This window comes from Seriola dumerili, unplaced genomic scaffold (genome assembly GCF_002260705.1).
Source record: "Seriola dumerili isolate Sdu_G_001 unplaced genomic scaffold, Sdu_1.0 BDQW01000169.1, whole genome shotgun sequence".
Lineage (NCBI taxonomy): Eukaryota > Metazoa > Chordata > Actinopteri > Carangiformes > Carangidae > Seriola > Seriola dumerili.
Window position 1 is genome coordinate 1429453 of NW_019174424.1, and position 22009 is coordinate 1451461.

Consider the following 22009-nt stretch of genomic DNA (forward strand, 5'->3'; position numbering starts at 1 on the left):
ATTAAAAAAGCATTACTTTTTCCGTGTTAATGAGCAAACTTTAGATGTCCTGGTTGTTACCGTTGGACTCAGACAGGCAAAGTGTCTTCAGTCTTTGTGCTAAGCTAAGCTAACCGGCTTCATGTTTAGATCACAGATCACTAGTGGTGCTGATCTTCTCATCTAAGTCTCTGCAAGAAAGCAGACAGGTGTATTTATCAAATGTTAAACTATTCCTTTACATTAGGAAGAATAACTCTGTGAACCCTTTGGAATGACGTAGTTGTCTGCATTAATTGGTCGTAAATTGTGATCTGATCTTTATCCAATAACAAATGTAACAATTGTAGACAAGCAGTGTCCCTAAACCAATGCCATACAAACAATTATAATTGTTTGTGTCTTTATTGAACACATGACTTAAAGCTCACAGTGCTGGTGGAAAAAGTAAGTGAACCTTTGGATTTAATAACTAACTGAACCTCCTTTCGCAATAACCTCAAACAAGCTCTTCCAATAGCTGCTGATCAGATCTGCAAAAATTTCAGGAGGAATTGTTGGACCATTCTTCCTACAGAACTGCTTCCATTAGGTGTCTGGTGTGAGCGGCTCTCTGAGGTCATCCCACAGCATCTCTACTGGATTAAGGTGTGCAACAGGTGGATTTTCTTTGTCTGAAGTCAGTCTGTAGTAGATTTACTTTAATGTTCAGGGACATTGTCTTGCTGCATCACCAAGCTTTTACTGCGCTCCATCCGGTGGACAGACATCCTGACATTATCCTGTAAGAGACCTTGATAATCATGGGAATTCATTTTCCAAAGACCCAGGTCACAATGCTCCCTCCACCTGACTGCACCATTGAGATGATGTTTTCATGTTGGTATGCAGTTCCCTTTTTACACTATACACAGAGCTGCATATGATCTTCCTAAACAACTGAACACCAGTTTCATCAGTCCACGAAATATTTTCGCAGCATTGTGGAATTCTGTCGAGCTGCTCTTTGGCAAACTTCAGGGGTGCAGTGATGTTTTTTTATTTTTTTGGGTGTGTCCTGCCATCCTTCATGCAGCCGTGCACAATGATTTGCTTATGGTAGACCCACAAACACATATGTTAACCAGCTGTAGTGATTCCTTTAAGCCTTTAAGTTTCTTTGTTACCACAGAACTAAATCATTTCATGTATAGACAGTTTGTCTGACTGTGGATGGGTGAATAGCTAAACTCTTTGAGATGACTCTGTAACCCTTTCAGCTTCACGCAAATCAACAATTCTTCACCTTACGTCTTCTGAGATCTTTTTTTTTTTTTTTTTGCCAGGCAGGGTTCACAGCAGCAGATGCTTCTTGTGAATAACAAACTCAAAATGTTTTTACAAGTCAAAGGAGCTCTATCCCACACCTCCAATCCGCATTTTTTCCATCCTACACTGTGAATGAAAGGACAATACAAGGATTTATGTGTTATTACTTCGGATAGATTGTGTTTGTTTTGTTCATATTGTAATTGTTTAATTGTTGTATCTTAAGACAAATCTATACATGGAGGTCATTCCAAAGGGTTCACCTACTTATTCTTGCCACTGTAACAGCAGGATTATTGCCTTCATCTCTCCTTCCAGTCATATCAGAGCAATAAACCGACATCCATCACAAGTTTTTGCACAAACTTCTGAAGTTTATAAACCACATGTTCATATTCATATCCAGCTGGATCACATCCGGGGCTGAGAATGCTATTAGTGAGGAAAAGTACGGCTTTAGTTGTCTTTGGTCTTGTGAAGAATGACTTGTCTGGTACATGCTTGCTTTCAATTATGCGAACTTTACTGCGGTTAATGCAAACAACCTTGAAACTCTTGCAGTGCTTTATGCACAATGAGTCAGTCTAAACTCTCGTTGCGATCAATCACGGCCACTGTAACTCACGTGAAGGATGGGCTCCTTGGCACAAACCAAGCCTGCGTCAAGTGCCTGTCAGCCTCTAAATCTCCTCCAACTGTGCATATCAATAGCATTTCACTCTCTTCCCTGCAGAATGATTATTTAATGGTGTAATATGCTACTCGTGTTGCATTTTAATAAAAAACAAAAACAAGCAACAAGCTAAAACATTATCAAAGTATGTAATCCTTCTACTCCGATTCGGTGTATTGCTTCATGGACTTGCTGTATGCATCTTATTTTGCGACAAACGCTTGTTTGCAGAAAACACTCATTAGCTGTACATCTGTGCATGGCTCAAAGTCTGGTTGTTTGAACAAATACAGAGTCCCAGGATTTCTGAAAATCCCACAGTGACAAACATCTTAGAGAGAGCGGGCTCACAAATCACTGACTAATCCAATTCACGCAGCCACTAAAAAGGTGTTTAAACAGCACGCACACACATTAGTATGATAATGTGTCAAGCATACATGACGACGCTGTGCATCTGCTTCAGCTTGATACAGCCTCCTCTCAGCCAAGTGGAGTCCACAGGAGGGACATATGGGTAACGTGACAATTTTGACCTTGGCAGCAAGGCTGTTGGTCGTGGCTGCCTCTCTCTCATTGTATCAACCATTCCTCTCACACAGATGCTTATTTTTTCATGCTCTCAGTTACTCTGTTGATCCCATCCTCTCCTCCGGTGTCAAAAGCTCACACATCAAGCTAAAACTATTGTTTGCTTCTAACCATCCTCTGAAACATGCTCAGCCATGTTCCCCTATCTGTCTCAACCTGTAGCCTCTTGTCTGTGTTTTGTTCAGAGTAAAAGTAATAAAGCAGAGTTTGTAGTTTGATCCAAAGCAGGATGGGCTTACTTTCAGCCTGTGGGAACAGGAAGTTCATATTCATAAATAGTAAGCATCCACGCACGCTCTATAAATAGAGCCTGAACGGATTTATGACCACAAAAAAAAAGAAGGTTTTATGTCCCTAGATCCCTTTCCTGATGAAAGTCACATGATCTGCTAATGTCAGTGGAGAGCAGGGCTTAATCACACCAGCAAGAGAGTGTGTGTGTGTGTATGTGTGTGTGTGTGTGTGTGTGTGTGTGTGTGTGTGGGTGTAGGTGTGTGTGTGTGTGGGTGTGGGTGTGTGTGTGCTCTGTGAGTTGGTTGAAGGGAGGGTGGGTTCATCTCCTGAGTAGGAAACGTTGGCTGATGGCGATTTCGTTAGCAGCGGTGGAATGATCTAGATAATACACTTATCCACGGCCCCTCTGGGGGGAAGGCGAGCCACCAACATCTGATTAGATTCCACAAAGATAAAAGGATCACAAAGAGTCACATGTCTAGTTTATTACTGGGTGACTTTGGAAGTCTATCCCATGAATCAACAGCAGATGATAAAGTGATGACTAACTGTATTTAATCTCCAGTCAAGAGGCACTGATTTGTTTCTTGCGGTTGTGAGTGATTGAGCTGGAAATTAGATGTTTTACTCTCAAACCTGCTCAGTTGAGATCACATCTTGTTCTTCATTTTTCTACCTTAATAATACAGATTTTTTTTTTCTGGTGAGCATTGAAGAATATGTGAATTCAAGATTGTCCTAAAGTTCCTATGTGAATGAATCAAAAAGTTATCAATGATAGTCTTCGAACGTACTGTATATTTTGTATATAGTGTAAATGAATGGTTCAGTACAGCAGCCAGTTAGCTCAGCTTAGCACAAAGACTGGAAACAGGGGGGAAACAACTAGCCTGGTTCTGTCCAACGGAAACAAAAATCAGCCTTTAGCCCCTTGTGGTTCCATGGGGGATATATGCCTCACTATTTCCAGCCTTTCTGTCACTGTAAGGTTGCCGGGCAGGAAGTAATTGCTCCAAGCCAAGACGCAGTCCAGCACATTGTGCCCCATAACACCACAATATGCTGAGATATTAAGTGGCAAGAAAAAACAAACAGACACAGGCCATTTTACAGTCAAGTGTGTTTATTTGTTGCAGGGGAAGACAGATGTTTTGGAGAAAATAATGGGGACACGTTCAGTGATGCACAATGAGAGATTTGTAGCTGCAGCTGCAAGCTTTACTACTTGTTGCAAGACAGACAGTCGAGCGCTTCAATTTGTAGTGCACACAGGTGCCAGAAAGCATGATCTGAGGAGGTTGTGGGAGAGATTTAAGCTCTCATCTTTGCAGCCAGAATATTATATATCACAGTGTCATCTTCCAGAGATATTATTAAAGTTTCCTCTGCAGGAAACCTTGAATATTGTTATAAATGTAAATGGTCCCTGTAGGAATACATTATGTCAACCTCAAGAATGGAGACCAAAGTGTAAGATTAGATGGGACATTTAAAATAGAGTGTGCTCAGGTTAAACACTTTATATTCTGGCAGTGAGTCTATGGAGCTTTGTAATCTGAACATGAAGTAGTGTCAGATTTATGATTTTCTATGCTAGAAAATACTGTGCAATGCTTAACAGAATAAAGGTGAATGAATATCTCCATCTAGCATTCACAGGCTCTTTGATCCTCCGAGAGGTGGCATTACAAACTGTCACACAGCAGCTGTTTCCTCTGCTGTGCTGATGAATTTGTTTCTTCCCTCCCTCACGTCATCTGTGTTTTCACTCTTTTTTATTCTCATTCACCTAAAACAACATTTAAGTTGCTCTCCTCGGCCAACTGAGCATAAATAAGTAAAATTAGAGGAAAGCAGAGGAGAGATGTTTAACCTCTTCCCCTCAAAGTTCATCTGTGTGCTGTCTCTCCTCCTAAAGTAAATGAATAATGCAAATGGGAATCTAACAATATTTCAATTAGAGAAGGCAACATATTGTCTTGCGCAACCACAGTGAGGCTGGAAAGTGAAAAGATTTATGTGCCTAATTTAAAAATGGCTGCCAGACAGAGCCAAGCATGGGAACAGAATATAACATTTGTGATGCATAATTTTATAAAGGCAGGGATACAGGCTGAAGGGGTTTTGTGGGTCTCACTAATAGTCTGTGACATCCAAGAAAACAGCAGTTTTCAAATGCCTGAGAGAGCCTGGCCTTCTGCACAGGCCTCTCTTCCATTAGGCTTTAATTACTAAGCCAAAGGATTTCTTTTGTCTCAATTCTGAAACTTGTTTTTCTCACAGTCTTTACAGCGCTCGGTCTTTGGGGCTCCATGGGGACGCCGTGTGAGAGGGAGAGGGCTGTAGGAGCAGAATGACACTTTAATTCTACCCCTACCACACCTCTCCCCAACCACCACCACCACCCTTTACAACCGTCTCCTCCAGCCCCTGCGGATCTGTGCGTGTATCCAGTCACATTCAAATACATTCAGTGTGATTTGATTTTAATTATGGACGTTTCACACACTTTCACACAACCTTGGGCGATGATGATCAGATGATCCAGCACAGTGGGAAAAGAGCATATGGATGTGAAAGAAAGCTGTAATAAAAAATGTGCCAAATAATTATTCACCGTCATTCTGTCCAGTCATGTGTAATGGATAAATGGACAAGCTGGCAACACCATCGAATCTGTAATTTGTTTTTAGTGATACATCTGCAGCAGCTGCTGTCATCATTTCTTCAAAAAGCCTCCAAGAATTTGCTGGTTGGAAATCTCCCTTTCAAATTTTAACCACAGTGGCAGAGAAAAGCTCAGTAACTGGAACAAATCTACTCTCCAGACCCAATACACCAACAAAGTGTTGCTTTCTGTCGCACACCCACATGCACTCACACACAAACACACACATTGTTTATCCTGTTGAATCATACCACCGTCAGAGAGACAGATGAAATCAGTAAAATTCAGAGATTGTGCTTCTCAGCTCAATCCCCTTCTCAGTTAGCTGTGACACTTTCTGAAAGATAACTGACACACACACACACACACACACACACACACACACTCACACAAATACGGTCAACAAACCTGAGGGAGAATGGTTGAATTAAAGCAGCAGCAATCAGCAATAATCATACGCCCCAGTAGAAATATTTCTGTCATTGCAAGCAGACCCACACCTTCCTCTTCTTCCAACATTTGGGCTTGTTCTTCCGCAATAACATGATGGAGATTGAAACTGTTTCACACCTTGCACCAACGTAGCAGCAGCAGTGATGAAAGAAAGAAAAGAACCGAATCAAAGAAAAAAAAAAAAAAAAAGGGGAAATTCTTCATACGTCTGATTTTATCTCTGTCCTCTTACGCACAAGCAGAAAGCGATTAGATGAAGTACCAGACATTAGTCAGTGTCATTATATCTACAGCAGTCGTTTTTCTTCAGACTTCTGAAAAGATGTGTGTTTTGCACAAACTAATCTATTTATCATTTATTTAAACGCAAGTTGGAAAGCTTTCTTTAATAATTAATCTGTGCTTGAGAACATTAGATGTGCAGCATTACAATAGCAATGAGATTGAGGATTATGGAATATGTTAAATAAAACATCAATAAAACATCACACATACACATTTCACATTGTTTGTTTTCAAGTGGAGGCCTCAGACTGTTGTTCTATTAAAAAACAGCAGCAACACACAGCGTCGAGGAGCATGAAGAAGGCTCACAGTGTCCTACATTGTAGCAGCTCCCATAATCCGCATGGGCAGATTTTTTCATTTCCACCTGGACGTCTGCCAATCCAGAGGATTTCTCCACTGTTGACAACATTACATTGCCCAGATGAAAGGACGTATCCTTCCATGTGTATTATGGCTGGTCCTACGAATGATATGGCTACCAACTGGACAAACACCTGTATCTCCATTAGAATCAATGTGACCAAAAAATGTGACAATGAAATAGCGAGCTTTGTTAATCTCCGTCAAAGATTAAAGCGCGGTTTCAATGGAGAACGGCGCATGACCTTGGCGGCGGGTTACACCCCACTCTGACTTCATCACTCATGCTGTGCAGCGATCTTTTAATAAAACACGCCTCCGCTGTTCATACAGCTGTTCGGTTAGTCTGTCACAGAGTTACTGCTTTAATTGTCACGCCTCTGGAACTTGTTCACTCTTTTATTGGGTGCAAAAAGGACATTCACATGGCAGAAAGGTGCAAAACTTGAATGGCTACTCCACATGAAGGTGGCTTTAAAACAGTGATAGCAAACACATGTTTCTTTTTCTTGAGTCCCTCATTGTCTGTGCTGCTAGTGAGCTGTTTGTTCTGTAAAAGCCGACAATAAGTCCAAATTGTCCACAAGCAAAAGCACATATGGTTCTCACAAAAGGCCATTCACCATTTAAATAAGCATTTTTTTTTTTTTTTACTACTTCTGCTTTTTTTTTTTTTACATAATGTGCTGCTGATGGACAAAAATCATGAGCAGAAAAAGCAAGAAAAATACACTTTCTACAGGAGAGGAAACATTGAAACATTGTTAACAAAGACACTCAAAGAGCAACAATCACAACATGTTGGCGACATATAGAACAAGTCCTTATAACAGTGAGTGTGCACGTTCTTTTATAACATTCTGCGCTGTCCAGTAACTTACTGCATCATAGTTTTTTCCCCCAAATGTGGATAGAAGCTTTTAAATGGCTTTTTTATCTTATTTTTTAATTTTTTTTTTTTACTACTGTCTACTCAGTAAGGAAAGTCCACAAGGAGGGCAGAAAAGCTCTGGAGGTGACACCAAAGTTAATGTCTTTGTTCTGTTATGGGGTTTAGCACCAGGCTTTGCTTTCAATATTTTACCCTGTTTATCAAAAACAAAGTGTTGAAGCAAATGTCCACCACAACATTAAGGACTGACATAAATTGAGCTGCAGAAAGCATCGTTTTTATTCACTAAGCTGTGCTGTTGATACCCTATATCTTTAAAAAATATATCATATCCATGGACCAAAACTATTCTTCTTTTTCAGCAATTAAGACCAAAGTCCATCAGACAGTGACATTCATTATGTCCATAGAGTGCTGCTCACATTTGACCTTCCCTCTAAATCTCAATATTTTATTGATTATGACACACGTAGCCAAGAGAAACACTAGCAGACCAGTGACTGCTCACTGCCTCTCTCATTCATAAACACAGATAATTACTACCCAAATGAGGAATGATGGATTGTCCTTGAAGGTCAAGCCCAATCCCTGGCCTCAGTGGGCACTCGGCTGGCGTCCACAGCTCTGTCAATACGCCAGTCCTGGGCAGCTGTCCGACATCGTCATTAACCTGGGCAGAGCCAGCCCATCCATAAAGCTGTTTGGGATATGGCAGCTGCTCAAGGGGCAGAGAGGTATTAAGCATAGATTTACAAGAATGAAAATGTCCTCCCTCCCTCATAATCTCTGGTCTTTTTACACGCAAGACAAGCCATACGCGCATGAACATACACACACACACACACACACACACACACACACACACACACACACACACACACACACACACACACACACACACACACACACACACACACACACACACACTCTTACGTAATGTTGTCAGCACACTGCATTGGCTTGTTGGACACACCACACACACTCTGTGTATTGACAGAAAGCATGCACTGTCCCTTCTGAACTGGACTTCCATTCACCGCTCGCGCTCATGCAAAACATTTAGACAATGTGCCATGTTGGGACGCCTCGGAGTGATCAACGGCGAGGACTGTTCTCAGCCACTTTGAACTCACGAGCATCCTCCTCATTTCACTGCACTCCTGGTTCGGTGCTCTTCAAACAATGAGGAAGCTCACAGCGTGTAGTGCTCTACCACGTAACTCAGGAATAGTGTTCCATAGCACATCAAAGCCTGTTTGAGCTCACATTCACTACGGATACAGTGCAGCTTTGTCAGTATAGGGAATGCAACCAAAAAGAGCTGTTTTCAAAGAGGAGTCAAATGAAAGCTGATCCACTGAAGTGAAAACACAGAATGACAGTAGGTAATATCACTACAGAAGACTGATGCAGCAGCAGATCTTCAAATGAGGACACTAATTTGACATATCCTGTAATGTCTTTAAGATTCAATTTGAAAGGACACATCAACATGTGAGCCCAATAAACACTGAGTCTGTGTGACTATGCCGACCATATAAATATGTATGAATGTTGCACTGATACCCTTTCCCTTGGGATTTGACAGAAGCATAATAAGTCAGAATACTTAGCTTCTCAGTCTCAGTGGCCACATTGGATTCCTTACATTAGATCCTTTAGGAATCAAAAGCACGATCTTCACAGATCTCCAGAGCAGCTTTACTTGCACCACCAAACACTTCCACGTTAGCATCAATCCAAGGAACCACGTTGCCGGGCATGTAAGCAGAGCAGTTCGCCAGGCCCATGATGTCCACAGGCCGCAGTACTCGGTCCCACATGTTGAACTGGCTCAGCTCGCCCACGAAGGCCTGGGTGGCGTCAAAGCGGCCTCCGACTACATCCTTAATATGAGAACAGAAGATGAAAGTTTATGATACAAGTTTACTTCTGAGGGAAATGTAAACAGAATTTAATTAAAATGAATCAATTCTGTTTGATTTTCATCAAACTGCTAAACGGCGCAGGGTATTTCTCAGTGTACTGCCACTTTAAATCCTCCAATCGTTGTGCAATCTCCAGTATTGTGCAATCTGCAGCAATTTCACCTTGTGTGTGATTGAAGCATAAAGCAGCATTCCTTAGGCTCCAAATGAATGCAATATATGAGTTAATAGCTCTCTATGGAGATTATTCATACATCACTGTACATTTCAAATATATACAGGGAGCTGTCATTGAGCTAACAACCACAATAACCTGCTAACGCAGCTCCCAAGGGCATAATGTTGCAGTTTATAGGTAGATGGATGAGGTAATACTGAAAGGGCCATGATAGCGTGAGAAGAGCCTCTGTGCCTCCTCCCTCCTGCTCCCTGTGCTGTGCCTCCGGCATTGAGCTCAGGGGAGAGTACACACAGGGATCTTACTGACACACGGAAAAACACACACATTTACACATTCACACACACCTGTTCTCTACCACCTAAGCCTCTCCACTGCTCTCACCTGCTCCTGGCCCAGTATGATCACCCCTCCAGGTTTAATTGGGTGCCAGGGGGCCAGGTTGTCACCGGTGCCTAGACGCTCACCATCCTGGTATGCCTCCCAGAAACCGTCTCTGGTTGTCCAGGTGATGCAGATGTGATGCCAGCGCCCGTCACTCACTGACAGGGGGAGCTGGGCCACCTGGGTAAGTGGGTGAGGGCAAAGGGTGAGTGACATAAGGGCAGAGGGGGTAGGACAATGTGTAAGGAGCAGGGAAGGGGGAATATGAAGGGGCAAGATGAGCCAAGAGAGGTTTGAGATTAATTGTAGCACGTTAGAAACAAGGACAGCAATTAGGAGGGTTAGGGCTTCAAAGAGACAGGCCTCTGCAGAGAATTCTCCAGATGAGCCAATGCAACATATAAAATTTAGATTACCCAGGTGACATCAAGGGATAAAACATCCTTCAAAGCAGTTGGGTTGCTAATAGCAAAACAGTGTCCTCTTATGCTTTTGTGCTTTGTTCAAGGATCAAAGAAAAACAACTGGTTATTTTACCAACCAATGACATCATAGTCCCCTGAGGATACAACGCAACACATGAGTGTGCAACTCATTAGTCCTTTTCTTGTGAGCCTACAGAATTACTTCACACTCAAATCTTGTTGCAGACATCGCTCCAGATACAAATAAACATAAAAAGATGAGAAGAGTTACCAAAGATAAAATTCAAGTCACTCGCAATTACACAGGCAATTGACCTGGTCAAGGATGCCAGGTGGCATCTTTACACCAGTGGAACTACAGAGAATGCTTAGTTGGTGTAGTCTGACCTTCACTTACTGTTTAAAGATTAAAGAAACTTAAAATGAAAAACAAATCATTGTCACACATACAGAACTTAATATATGACAGCTACAGTATAAAGTTTTGTACACACAGAGCTTCATACAGTATCAAAGCATCATATATCTACAAGGCAAACACTAGTATGAATTACTCATTTAAATGACCACAAATGATCTCATTCGCAAAACATAAAAGGCACAATTTTACATTTATTACATAGTAGAGATGATTAGTTTCCTATAGGCTCTGTTCAGTGCAGACATTTTAACTTGTCATAGGAAGAAAAGCACAGGTGTGACTTCATTCTATGTCACATTTATAATACCAGTGCCCTGGAAATGGCACCTATAATACAGGTGTTGGAAGCTACATCAATGCTTCTTCCGCTGTGACATGTTAAAATGTCTGTTGTGAAAAAAAAAAGGCAAATGATGTGTTTAACGCATGGTTCATAGGACATTTAGTTCTCTACCTCAGGGAGGCTGTTGATAATGTTCTGCAGGAAAGTGTAAAATGTTGTGTAAGAAAAGGAGAAGTCACTGAAGTCTCTGCTTTCAACCAAGCGTGATAAAAGTGATGTATGTTGATCGAGAGTTGCAGCAAAAAATGAGCTTGAATTGGACTGCATGAATTTAGATTGGTATTTAGAAAAACACTGCATGGAATTGCTTGAAGTCTGTCGAAAAATTTGGAAAATGCAATTCCAGATGACACCAGATTTACAAAGATTGGAGCATCAGACTACACATGCACACTTGCCAAAAAGAACTCAGTGTTAATGTTGTACAAGACCAGTTGATTCCAATACAGATTAAACTCCTGGCAGTCACGTTTGAATGGAAAACGGAGAAGCCATAAGCATGTTTTACTGAACTCGATTTGGATGTTGGAGAAAAAAAATTCATGAGATATCAAAAATTTTCCTGAACAAAAAGACAGAATGTCCTGATGAAGCTGTTGCTGTAGAACAATAAAGAATCTCTGTCCCTCTCTAAGATGGAAGCAGAAAGCTGTCGAGGCAGTTTCCTGCTTCCCTCTCAGTATGCATCCCAATGAACGGCATAAACAATGTGCCCCAGTGGACCCTGTTATCACTGTGAACAAGTTCAACACATGGATGTGCTGCTGCACATACGGTAATCATATTCACTAGTCTCATTTCACTCTTCTCCATCTTGATCTCTTTCGCTCTGTTGCTTTCTTTCTTAGTTCCCAGTACATTATAACTTCATTTCTTTTTCTGGCATCGTCTGATCTTTCACTCTTTTCACTCTCTCTCTCTTCTCAGCACTCTATCACCTCCAAAGCTCTGCAGCTTTTCTATTTCCTACCCCCTTTTCCTCTCTTTCCTCTCATACACTCATCCCTTTCTCTCACAATCTTTCTCTCATCGTCTGGCTTGAACACATGTATAATGCATGGTGAAGGGGAAAGCTGTGAGGAGACCTGCCTGTGCCAATAACCCCCAACGTAAACAAGGCAGTGGAAAAAAACTCTCCAGCGCAGGAACATTCTCCCCAAAATTCCCCAAAATCCAAAACTACACTGCTGCAGAAGCGGCTGTGCCATCAGGAAACAAAAAAAAAAATCTGTCATCACATCGCACAGCTTACATCAACATAACAATTACAATTCTTTTCCTTTTAAGACTAAATGCCATAAAATATTCATGTATGTTTCTACCACTTTGTTTTCTGTTGTGTTAAATGAAATCCCCACAGCTGACTGAAAACTCTCTGTATGTGGCTGTGTAGCTACAATATGGTGTCTACAGAAAGCAAAGGATACAAGGGCTTCAAATGAGCACACATGGCAGCACAAGTTCTCTAATGAATTTCTGTTATTCTTGGGTGTGTGCGGAATGTGGGTCAATGATATTAAATGTTTATAAGGTGCAGAATTAAATATTCAGAGCCGATGGTCAGTGAATCTCCTCTCAGCTGTCTCGTTTTTGTGCTCACATGTACATACAGTATCTCTCTGCTTGTTTCCCGCCACAGCGCGAGCTAACATCAACATATTCATACATTCTTTGCATTTAATTAGCGTCAGCGCTGATCTACGTTTACTGCCATCATTACAGCCAGCAGTGTTGCCAGGCAAATAATAAATGATTCTGAGCTTCTGACTCACAATGCATTTTCCCTCTAGAGAAAATCTGGACAGAATGAAATAGTAAACAGAGTTACTGAGAGTGCTTCTCATTACGGACTTACCTTATCATTAACTAGTAGCTCAATGGGGTTGTTCCCCCATTCGATGAGGACTATCTCGTTGGCCTGGCCTGGAACGCCATAAGAGAATGGGGTCCCTATGCCGGGACTGGCGCTGGACTTGAGCCACATGCACACGGTGAAGGCGTACATTTCTGGGAGGCTTTTCTTGATGCGACCATACAGGTAGTTGGTCCGAAGAGGGAGGGACACCTTGAAATCCTCAGGTGACTTGAAGGCATTATTACCTGTTAACAGATAATGATTACACATGGTTGTATTTTTTATGATGAACTTTTTTATGACTTGATCAAGAAAATAATAATAATGATGATGAAGTAGAAGTATCTGAAGATGGTAGCAGCAATGATTGGAAAGACTTTGGATCAAATTTCCGATGAAGGAAAGGAAGACATGGATGAAGGTGAGGATCACTTGTAAGAGACATATTGAAGTTGGTCATCCACTTCTAATGTCACATCGGGCAGAGAACAGGTTCATTTTTAGCCATGCTGATATATCTCAGCTTCTACTTCATGGACATTCATGTTCCCCAGAGGATGAATCCCTCTGGCTTTGGTGATTGCCTGACTTTTCCTCTAGTGCCACCATGAGCTTGACATTTGTTGTTTTCTGTGAAACGTTTCAACAACAATCGAATGGATCGCCATGAAACTTGCTATAAACAGTCATGTTCCCCAAAGGGTGAACTGCAATAACTCTGGTGATCCCCTCACTTTTCATAACCAGGTCAAACTTTAAATTTGTACCGTACTTTGGTTTAAAACCAAATACACAGACACTCCCGTCATCTTGACCTGAGCTGTTAACATGCTAACACGCTAAATCAAGACGTGTTAGCCTCTAGTTCAAGCCCCACACTAGGAATTACATTTATATATAACTCATTTGCAACAGCAAATACATTCTTAAGTAGATTTTCTACTGATGTAATGAGGAAATATTCATTTATGTATTTGGCAAGATGAAAATATGTTGATAATGAAAAATGAAATCAATAAAATTTTAGATTCAACCCGAAATGTCCGATCCTGCAGTATAATATCTACGTGCTGTGACTACAGCAATAGCATATTCAACTCTTTTTTACAGTTGTTTCTGCACTCACAGCACTTGGTTAAAGATAGGGAAAGATCATAGTCTACTTCAATAAAGAAAAAGTTCATAATGACTTCAGACACAACGTGTTTATTTACATTTAACCAAATGATTTTTGCCTTGGCTCGACCAAAGGCTTTTGTTGCCTTAACGTGATGACAGGTGTGACTGTGGATACGAATCCTATATAAACACAATTCCTAAGAGACACTGTTGGCTAGTTCAAATCATTCTATCAACCAGTCTGTCAGCTGCAAGAGGAAAAAACCAATATGCCATATACAGCCCCAGAATGTAAAAATACAGCATTGCTTTTATAGTGGGTCAGTTGTGGCAAAAGGGATCCCAGTTCATAAATCATGAGGCTGTGGGTCAGTTAAAGAAAGATTACAAGAGTTTTAATATTTAAAAGACACTGAATAATAAATGACCAAGATATGGTGTAAACATGGATGCTAGCTCATGCTTGATCAAGACAGAGAGAGAAGCTGGCTGAAAGAACGTACTACTTTGCAGAGAGTTTTCACCAAGGGAACATGCTGCATATTTTAACGTGAATGAACCACAGCTCCCACCATTTCTCTCAGTATACGGTGCAGCTGTGACACTGAAAGGTTTATAATATAGGCTCCTGCTGGCTCCAGTGGTCTTCTTTGCAGAACCAGTCAAGACACTTTGACCCACAGCTCAATACAAAGGAAGAGAAAGAAAGAATATTATGTAAATAAAACATGCGTTTCAAGTAGAATGGCCTCCTGCCTGGCCCTGCCAACTTTGAGCTCCTCATTCACATTGTTCTTCCACAAGCTCAAGCTCAAACTTCTCAGGAACATGGGGTGCTGGACTCTGTCCCAGCATATTTTACTGTAAGCCCAGAGCAGGGAGACGACCAGGACATGTTACAAATTCATTACAAGGTTATCATTGTTCGAAGAAACTTCATATTTTCAGCTGACAAAACAAAGCCACAAACTCTGACCTAAGAAAATAGAATTGAATCAACACCTCCATCTTGATGTTTATTGAACTTACTAAGGCTCACACAGGTAGTATTTATTGAGGAACTAATCAATTAACTCTGGTTTCCATAAACTGAAGCTTGTAACCTCAATCAGACCAGATCAACTGAACCTCAGGGGACATGCGCCTACAGGAAATGTCCACTGAGTGGTGAGATAATCTTCTAAAACTATTTTCCTCTGGGCCGAGTTATTCTGTGGTATTTTGACGTCTACCATCAAAGTGATACCCTGGAGTGTGGACATCTCTCTAATATTTCTTAAACTAATTAAGCATTCAGCGTTGCTTTCCAAGCCTTATTTTTCAAGACCAGGAGCTGCTTGGAGAATGGCTCTGAGAAAAAAACGATGTTAAAGAGGTTTTTTTTACTTGCATCATCAGAAATTTGCACAGGGATTGACTAATTAGTGCTAAATCTGGCAGACAAAAAAAAAGTGGCATTAAATCCAGCCAACATTTCACAGCACCCATTGAATCACTTACTTTTCTCAAGCTCGGTGATCCTCTCCAGGAGGGAATTGAGAGCGCTCTCGGTGCGTTGGCGGTGGGCCGCTGTTTCATTGTAGAGCTGGCTCTTCTCCTCCTCCAGCTCAGCCACCTTCCGGAGGAGCTGGGTCTCCAGCGCCCCCAGACGCTGGCGTAGCAGCTCCCGCAGCTCTGGTGGCAGGGGAGTCAGGGCAGAGACACCTCCAGCTGACACATTTGTGCTGGGCAGACGCAGACTCTGCTGCTGAGATGCAGAGAGAGGAAGATTGCAGGAGACAGCAGAAAAGAGGATGGATGGATGGATGGATGGATGGATGGATGGATGGATGGATGGGTGGATGGATGGATGGATGGATGGATAGATGAATGGATGGATAGATAGATAGATAGATAGATAGATAGATAGATAGATAGATAGATAGATAGATAGATAGATAGATAGATAGATAGATAGATAGATGACAAACAATGACACAGACATTTAATCCAGTTAATCCTGTGCACACAAACTGCCATTCAGTCTTCATAAAGACCTAGATTTGCACTAGATGACTGATCTTATCTACCCTTTCGCTCTCATATCCTTTTAGCACCATTGTTTTTGATTCTGCAATATCAAAATGAAGACAGTGTGTCCCTGTGAGCGACTTTGATTGGTGACCTGCCAAACACCCATGGCTGGGCCGGGTATTAAAGGTAGTGTGGGTGTGACGTCACACCAGAGTTCACACCAGGCGTGATCGCAGATGGCTTTTTTTTTCTTTTTTAAAACCGACTGTACCAACCCATGCTTATAGAGGGCACACAGAGATGTTGAAAAAAATGTTCATTTCCAAAGCCCTGTTGATGTTTCCCAGCTGTCTGCTTCACTTTGGGATTCAGACACTTTGCGACATATTCAAAGAGTTTAATTAATATTTCCTGACACAATGGAACCCTCTGAATGGCGCCAATGAGAGATTCCTTGGTAATCTGCCACTGAAGGCCATAGTAAGCCATTACCAGGTCCTGAATGCGATTGTTGACATGCAGATGGCTTAGTGAGAGAGGACCTGCTCCAGGGAGCCATACGCTATCAGCAACACCACACTTGCAATAATCATTATGTTAAACAGCTGCAGATCAATAGATGTGTGATTAAAATGCAATATGAAATGTGTCCTGAACAGCTGCAGTATATCTTTGATTTGATCAAGGTATTAAAGCTTCCAATCAAGTAGAGAGGGAGTGCTGGAGGGGGGAAGGGAATAGAGAGATGGATGGATCAGCAATGCAGCATACTGTATATAGTAATAACCTTGAATATGAATAAATAGTATTGGGATTGTTTATGGTATCAGGGCTGTCAGATGGTGAGAAATGTACTACACTGTTGATGTGACATAAGAGATAAAGCCAGGGCTTATATCAACTGTTTACTGTATGTAAAGCAATTCACTATAGGTGACCTCATTATGAGTTGGATGTGATCTTCTTGAGTCTTGTGGAAATAATGCACACAGCTGAAGTCAGGTCTCCTGGGACTGAAGACGTCTGATGGAGCTGTGGAGCTCCGGTCAACAGGAATATGATCAACTAAACCATTAAGCATTTGATTCAATTAAAAATTTTCAATGCTCTGATGCAGGTGAAATCTGCGGGAAAGAATTTCATCAGCTGCCATGAATAATTAGTCACATGACTGCAAATAAAACATTATGTGGAACACACGCGCGCGCACACACACACATATACACACACACACATAAATAATTCAAGGATGCATTGCAAATCCCTGCACCACATGCATGATTACACCTTTGACAAGATTTTTTGTCTCTCATGTCTTACTGATGACTCTTGTGCGGTGAGTTCACCATCAGAGTTATTATTTTAATGATACAAAACGTATTGATGTAACATGCCTGTTACGTGACCCTTTGATCTCGTTTTCCCTCAGAGGTCTCCTGCAGCACGGAGTGTTATCAGACATGTATGCAATGCTCCACAGTGAGGCGTGGAAAATGTGATGCAGTTGGTTCTATTGATGGGCAATATTCACATTTTTGCTTGGGGTGGAAAATAAAAGATCAGGGATTTTCTAGTGCGTTTACGCAGGAGCTGCATGGTTGTGCCATCTTACCTCCAAGTTCTCCAGCCGACCCTTGAGACTCTGCATGGTCTTGCCGAGCTGGTCTATGGTCTCACCGGGGTCCCGGGGCAGGTCCCCCATGGTGTTCTTGCCGTACTCCTTCCGTCTGGAGCCCTGACCCCGGGACTTGCCCTGCGACGACACATCGGCTGCCGCCTCGCAGCGCGCCAGCTTGGAGTTGAGCTCCTTGATGGTTCCCTGCTGGCTCACGATGGTCTCCTTCTGCTGCAGGATGGTCTCCCGGAGCTGAATGATCGTGTTCCGCAGCTCGTCCTCCACAGGGCTGCTGCTCTGAAAACGGTTCCCCGTAGAAACGTACCCGCAGCCCGGTTCTGCACCCGGGGGAATGGCGTTACAAACGAAGCGGCTACCTGTAGCATCCTGGGTTCGCACCGTGTGTCCACCGACCAGGAAAAGCAGTCCAACTACTAAAGTCAGCATCCCGACTAAATACACAAATTCCACGTTTTAAAGCAAAACGAATGATTCATAAATTACTCACTTAACGTTTGAAGTCTCCCGTAAAATAATCAAATAAACTTCTCTCAGGAGCAACTCATTAATTCAAGTGTTTTTTTTCTGGACTTCCAAAGTGTAATTAAAAGACCAAACTAAGTTCATTGTGGAAAAATAAGATCAGAATCCGCAGTGAAAATTATAATATCATACATCCACTAACCACATGGTCGGTCCTGTTAGAAAAAAAAAAAGACCACTAAATCTAAATTCTTACTTTCAGCATGTGGATTGAAATCAGGAATTGTTGTTTCCTTCTCTGTAAAAAAAAAGAAAAAAAAGAAAGTTGTATTGATTTGTTTTCATGAGAAAAAAAAACCCCAATCCACAGCAGGTTGCAGGGAATTCAGTTTCGCCTGTCTTGCCTCTCCGCTCGGTTGGATTGTCAGTGAGCGGTGCTGAAGAGACAGCGACGCTGCTCAACCAGATTATTGTGGGGAGGTGCGCACCGGCGCTTCCGCTCATCATCTGTGCGCTCCGGTTATTCGGCTTCAGCCTACGTCATCATTGAATCCCAGTGGATCCAAGTCATGCTATGGGGTTATGTCTCATTGACTTTTTATGACCTGTTTAAATGCGCTGAGGCTCATGGGTGTCAAAGACGTCAAAGAGGAAAACATACAGAGTGAGAGTGAGAGTGAGAGTGAGAGCTCCAAAAGGTTTTTCAGTTGTTGCCTGTTTTGATATGTGTGGTGGAAGCCTGCAGCCGCTTTCTGTGAACCCCAGTGTCTGAATTATTTTGAACTAACTTCTTCCAAGAGAGCACACTTTAGTCTAAAGGTCAAACTTTAAGAACGAGTAAATCCAGTTTAAATCCACAGTTCAAATGGGAGGTTTGATGGTGAGACTTGAATTAAAACCAGTTCCCATCGCCTTGTCTCATTACTCTGATCTATGCATAAGAAACAGCTGGTTCAATTTTCTACACAGTGTGCTTTGCGGCATTGCTGAAATTTTACACTTGACTCTTGAAATGCCAGTCTCTGATAAAACATGACTTTGAGACATGTGTGCTGTGAGGACTGATGCACTGAAATTAGATACCTACACCATACGGACTCATGACATACTAAACCTACATGTCTTGCTGTGAAAATATGATAACTCTGTGGCACCAGGGAGACTCTGAATTGGCTCTTAATTGCTATTGACATTTAATGCTTACACAGAATATAAAGCATCAGGGAGTGACTTTCTGGTAAATGTTAAATCTACAGTCAGTGCACTCTACATTATGGAGGTCCATGTTTGGTCCAAGCCGCTCTCATTAAAAGGATAGTGCTGTTTCTATTTTTGAAGCAGCTCTCTTTGACCCGGTCAATACCAGATTTTCATTCTGTCAGGCTGAGAGGCCACGTTATGGTCCTGATGTGAGGACACAAGGCTGCTGTGATCATTTTATTTCAAATGACCATTATGAATCTATGGAAATCTTGTTTCGTGATTAACTGCGGTTCAGTTTGTGTTTGGGGATAATATAATACTTGTGACCTAGGCCAAATAGTACTAAGAATAATCCTTGGTGTTTGCTTTAATCTGCCTGCTAGGAGGTTATTCTATAACCATTAGATAACAGTTTTACACGAACAAGTGGAAAAAAAGAGTCATGCCCAGTTTGTTGTTGTGTGTGTTTTAGTTCCTCAATGAAACCACTGCCCAAGTGGGAGAAATGTATCCATCCGAAGAGAGAAACACAATCTGTACAAACTTCAGACTATGTACATTTTCTAATATTCAAATCCAATTCCTCCTGACATAAATCTCACCCCAGCATCCTGTTTCTTGTGGAAACATGTCAAGCCTTCGAAGAAAACTATCTCAAAACCTTTTTTGGGATGGGATCTGTTGTCAAAATAAGCCAAAGAGAAGAGAGAACAATATTTGGAAAAAAAAGAGAGAATTCTTTCTGCAGCTTAGTACACAGCAGTGCTATGCTGTTACATGTGCTTCACGATTTGGTGTTATGGTTTTTATATATTTAGAAATCTGCTGCCAAAAGCTTGTCAGTAGCAGATGAAGGCATTAGGCTCTTCTACAATGACAGATAGTGAAGAGTATCACAGCAGGTTTTGTTTGGAGCTCCCTTTATGTTTCGTCAAACTAAGACAAGGGAGCAGGCGTCTGTCAGATACCTGCGAAGAATTGTAGAATATGAAAAACTTCAAAGCCAGACGTTGGCTCAGCTCAGATTATGAAGCGCACTCAGCACGGCTGTTATCGAGCACTGAGACATCTTCCTCCAAAACGGCCTCATCACTCTATATTTCCTCAAGACGTTTCCCCTTAAACTCTGAAGCAGTGGGACAGTGATAGCTCATGCGGGATTCTCTCCAAACATGTTGTGCAGTATTACCATGCTGCCCATCACAGACGTCATCTCCTATCAGGGCCTGAGAGCTAAATGTCAGCCGGCAGTAACGCTCACTCAGCGTACAATGGTCGCACAGTGCCGGGGTTGACGGGTAACGGCCGGTGAGGTCACTGCTAAGGAAGGCGGTTTCTAATATGACAGGTCCCCTGGGAGAGTGGACAGACAATCACCACGGCAACCGTATCTCCTTCCTGACCCCTCCCCACCCAGCCACCCACCTCAGTGGGCGTGGGGCTGGAAGAGGTGAAGTGGGAGTATGAAGACTGAGCAGAGATGACAACTTTCACTTCAAAGTTGATGGGATAAAGTTATTTCCCTTTCATGTTGCAACTGGTGAGCGCTTGGGTGAAGTAACTTTACTTTTTTTTTTTTTTAAGCGCCTTCAGTGAGGGTTAAGGAGTCAGCAGGGATTGAACTCTTATCCTAAGATGAGTTTCCCATCTAAATTAATACATCTCAGAACTAGGCTGCAGTTGCACTTTACACAAGGCAATCAGATTTTTCGTCCATACAAAAAGAGGAACTGACTCACACTGGTGTCGAAGAAACACCGCTGCATGCTCTAATGGCATGCAGCACAGTAAAATAAATGCCACCTTTCCTAACATGGTTGGGTTTTGCTGAGACTATTTGATAAGACGACTGAATTGAGTGTCCATTCATTTCTGTGGTGGTGGTGGTGGTGTTCTATGTGGTGGTATTTTATTCGACTGCATTGTACCGTGAGCAGAAATATTAGAGACTCCTCAATATAATGCAATACACTGCAACAACACCAGCAACTACTGTCTCAAAATGACCAGAATTTAATCTGAAATATTTAGAACAGTGTCAGCCACAATTTTAGAAAAACATGTTTCATTTATTACAGGACTATGGTGTCAAATGACCTTGTCCTTGTCACTCAGTTTTCATTTCAACTTGCAGATAGGAATCACTATCTGCATCCCTACTGCATAATCTATATGTGACCTGTGAGGTATGAAGCCTACCTCATCAGACATTGTACACAAATGTGACAGTGTATATAAGATGCGATGAAAAGAAGTGATGGAGATAATGTGTGAGAGTTTATCAGAGCACAAATTTGCAATCAAATTATGAATGAATTCACACACCTACATACATTTCAAGGTTTTTGGTTATGTAGCAGCTCTCATCACCAGCTGTTACTGGCAGTCAGGCTTTTAGGCAAATTAAGGACCTTGAGTAACGTGATTCACTCCCCTTAATCATCGTGCGTACATCGTGCTTTCATGTTCCACCTGTTGAGTGTGATGTGAGTGCAGCACAGTGCTGAACACTCAGAGCCTCTGACTGCAGCCACACTCACCCTGCATGACACAGTCCCATGGCCGTTTGATCACTCAGCCAGTCACGGTGTCCAAA

At 42.0% G+C, this 22009-nt stretch overlaps 1 protein-coding gene across 1 annotated transcript; it reads right to left on the bottom strand.

Moving 5' to 3' along the window:
• Nucleotides 1–9082: 9082 nt before the first annotated feature.
• Nucleotides 9083–18174, bottom strand: LOC111227266 (neuronal pentraxin-2-like). The gene is made up of 5 exons (XM_022752701.1): nucleotides 17725–18174; nucleotides 15600–15843; nucleotides 12981–13225; nucleotides 9937–10116; nucleotides 9083–9332 (listed from the first exon to the last, which is right to left on the bottom strand). Exons 1-5 carry the CDS (start codon nucleotides 18172–18174, stop codon nucleotides 9105–9107), a joined length of 1347 nt encoding a protein of 448 aa, XP_022608422.1. The 3' UTR covers nucleotides 9083–9104.
• Between the last annotated feature and the right edge of the window lie 3835 nt (nucleotides 18175–22009).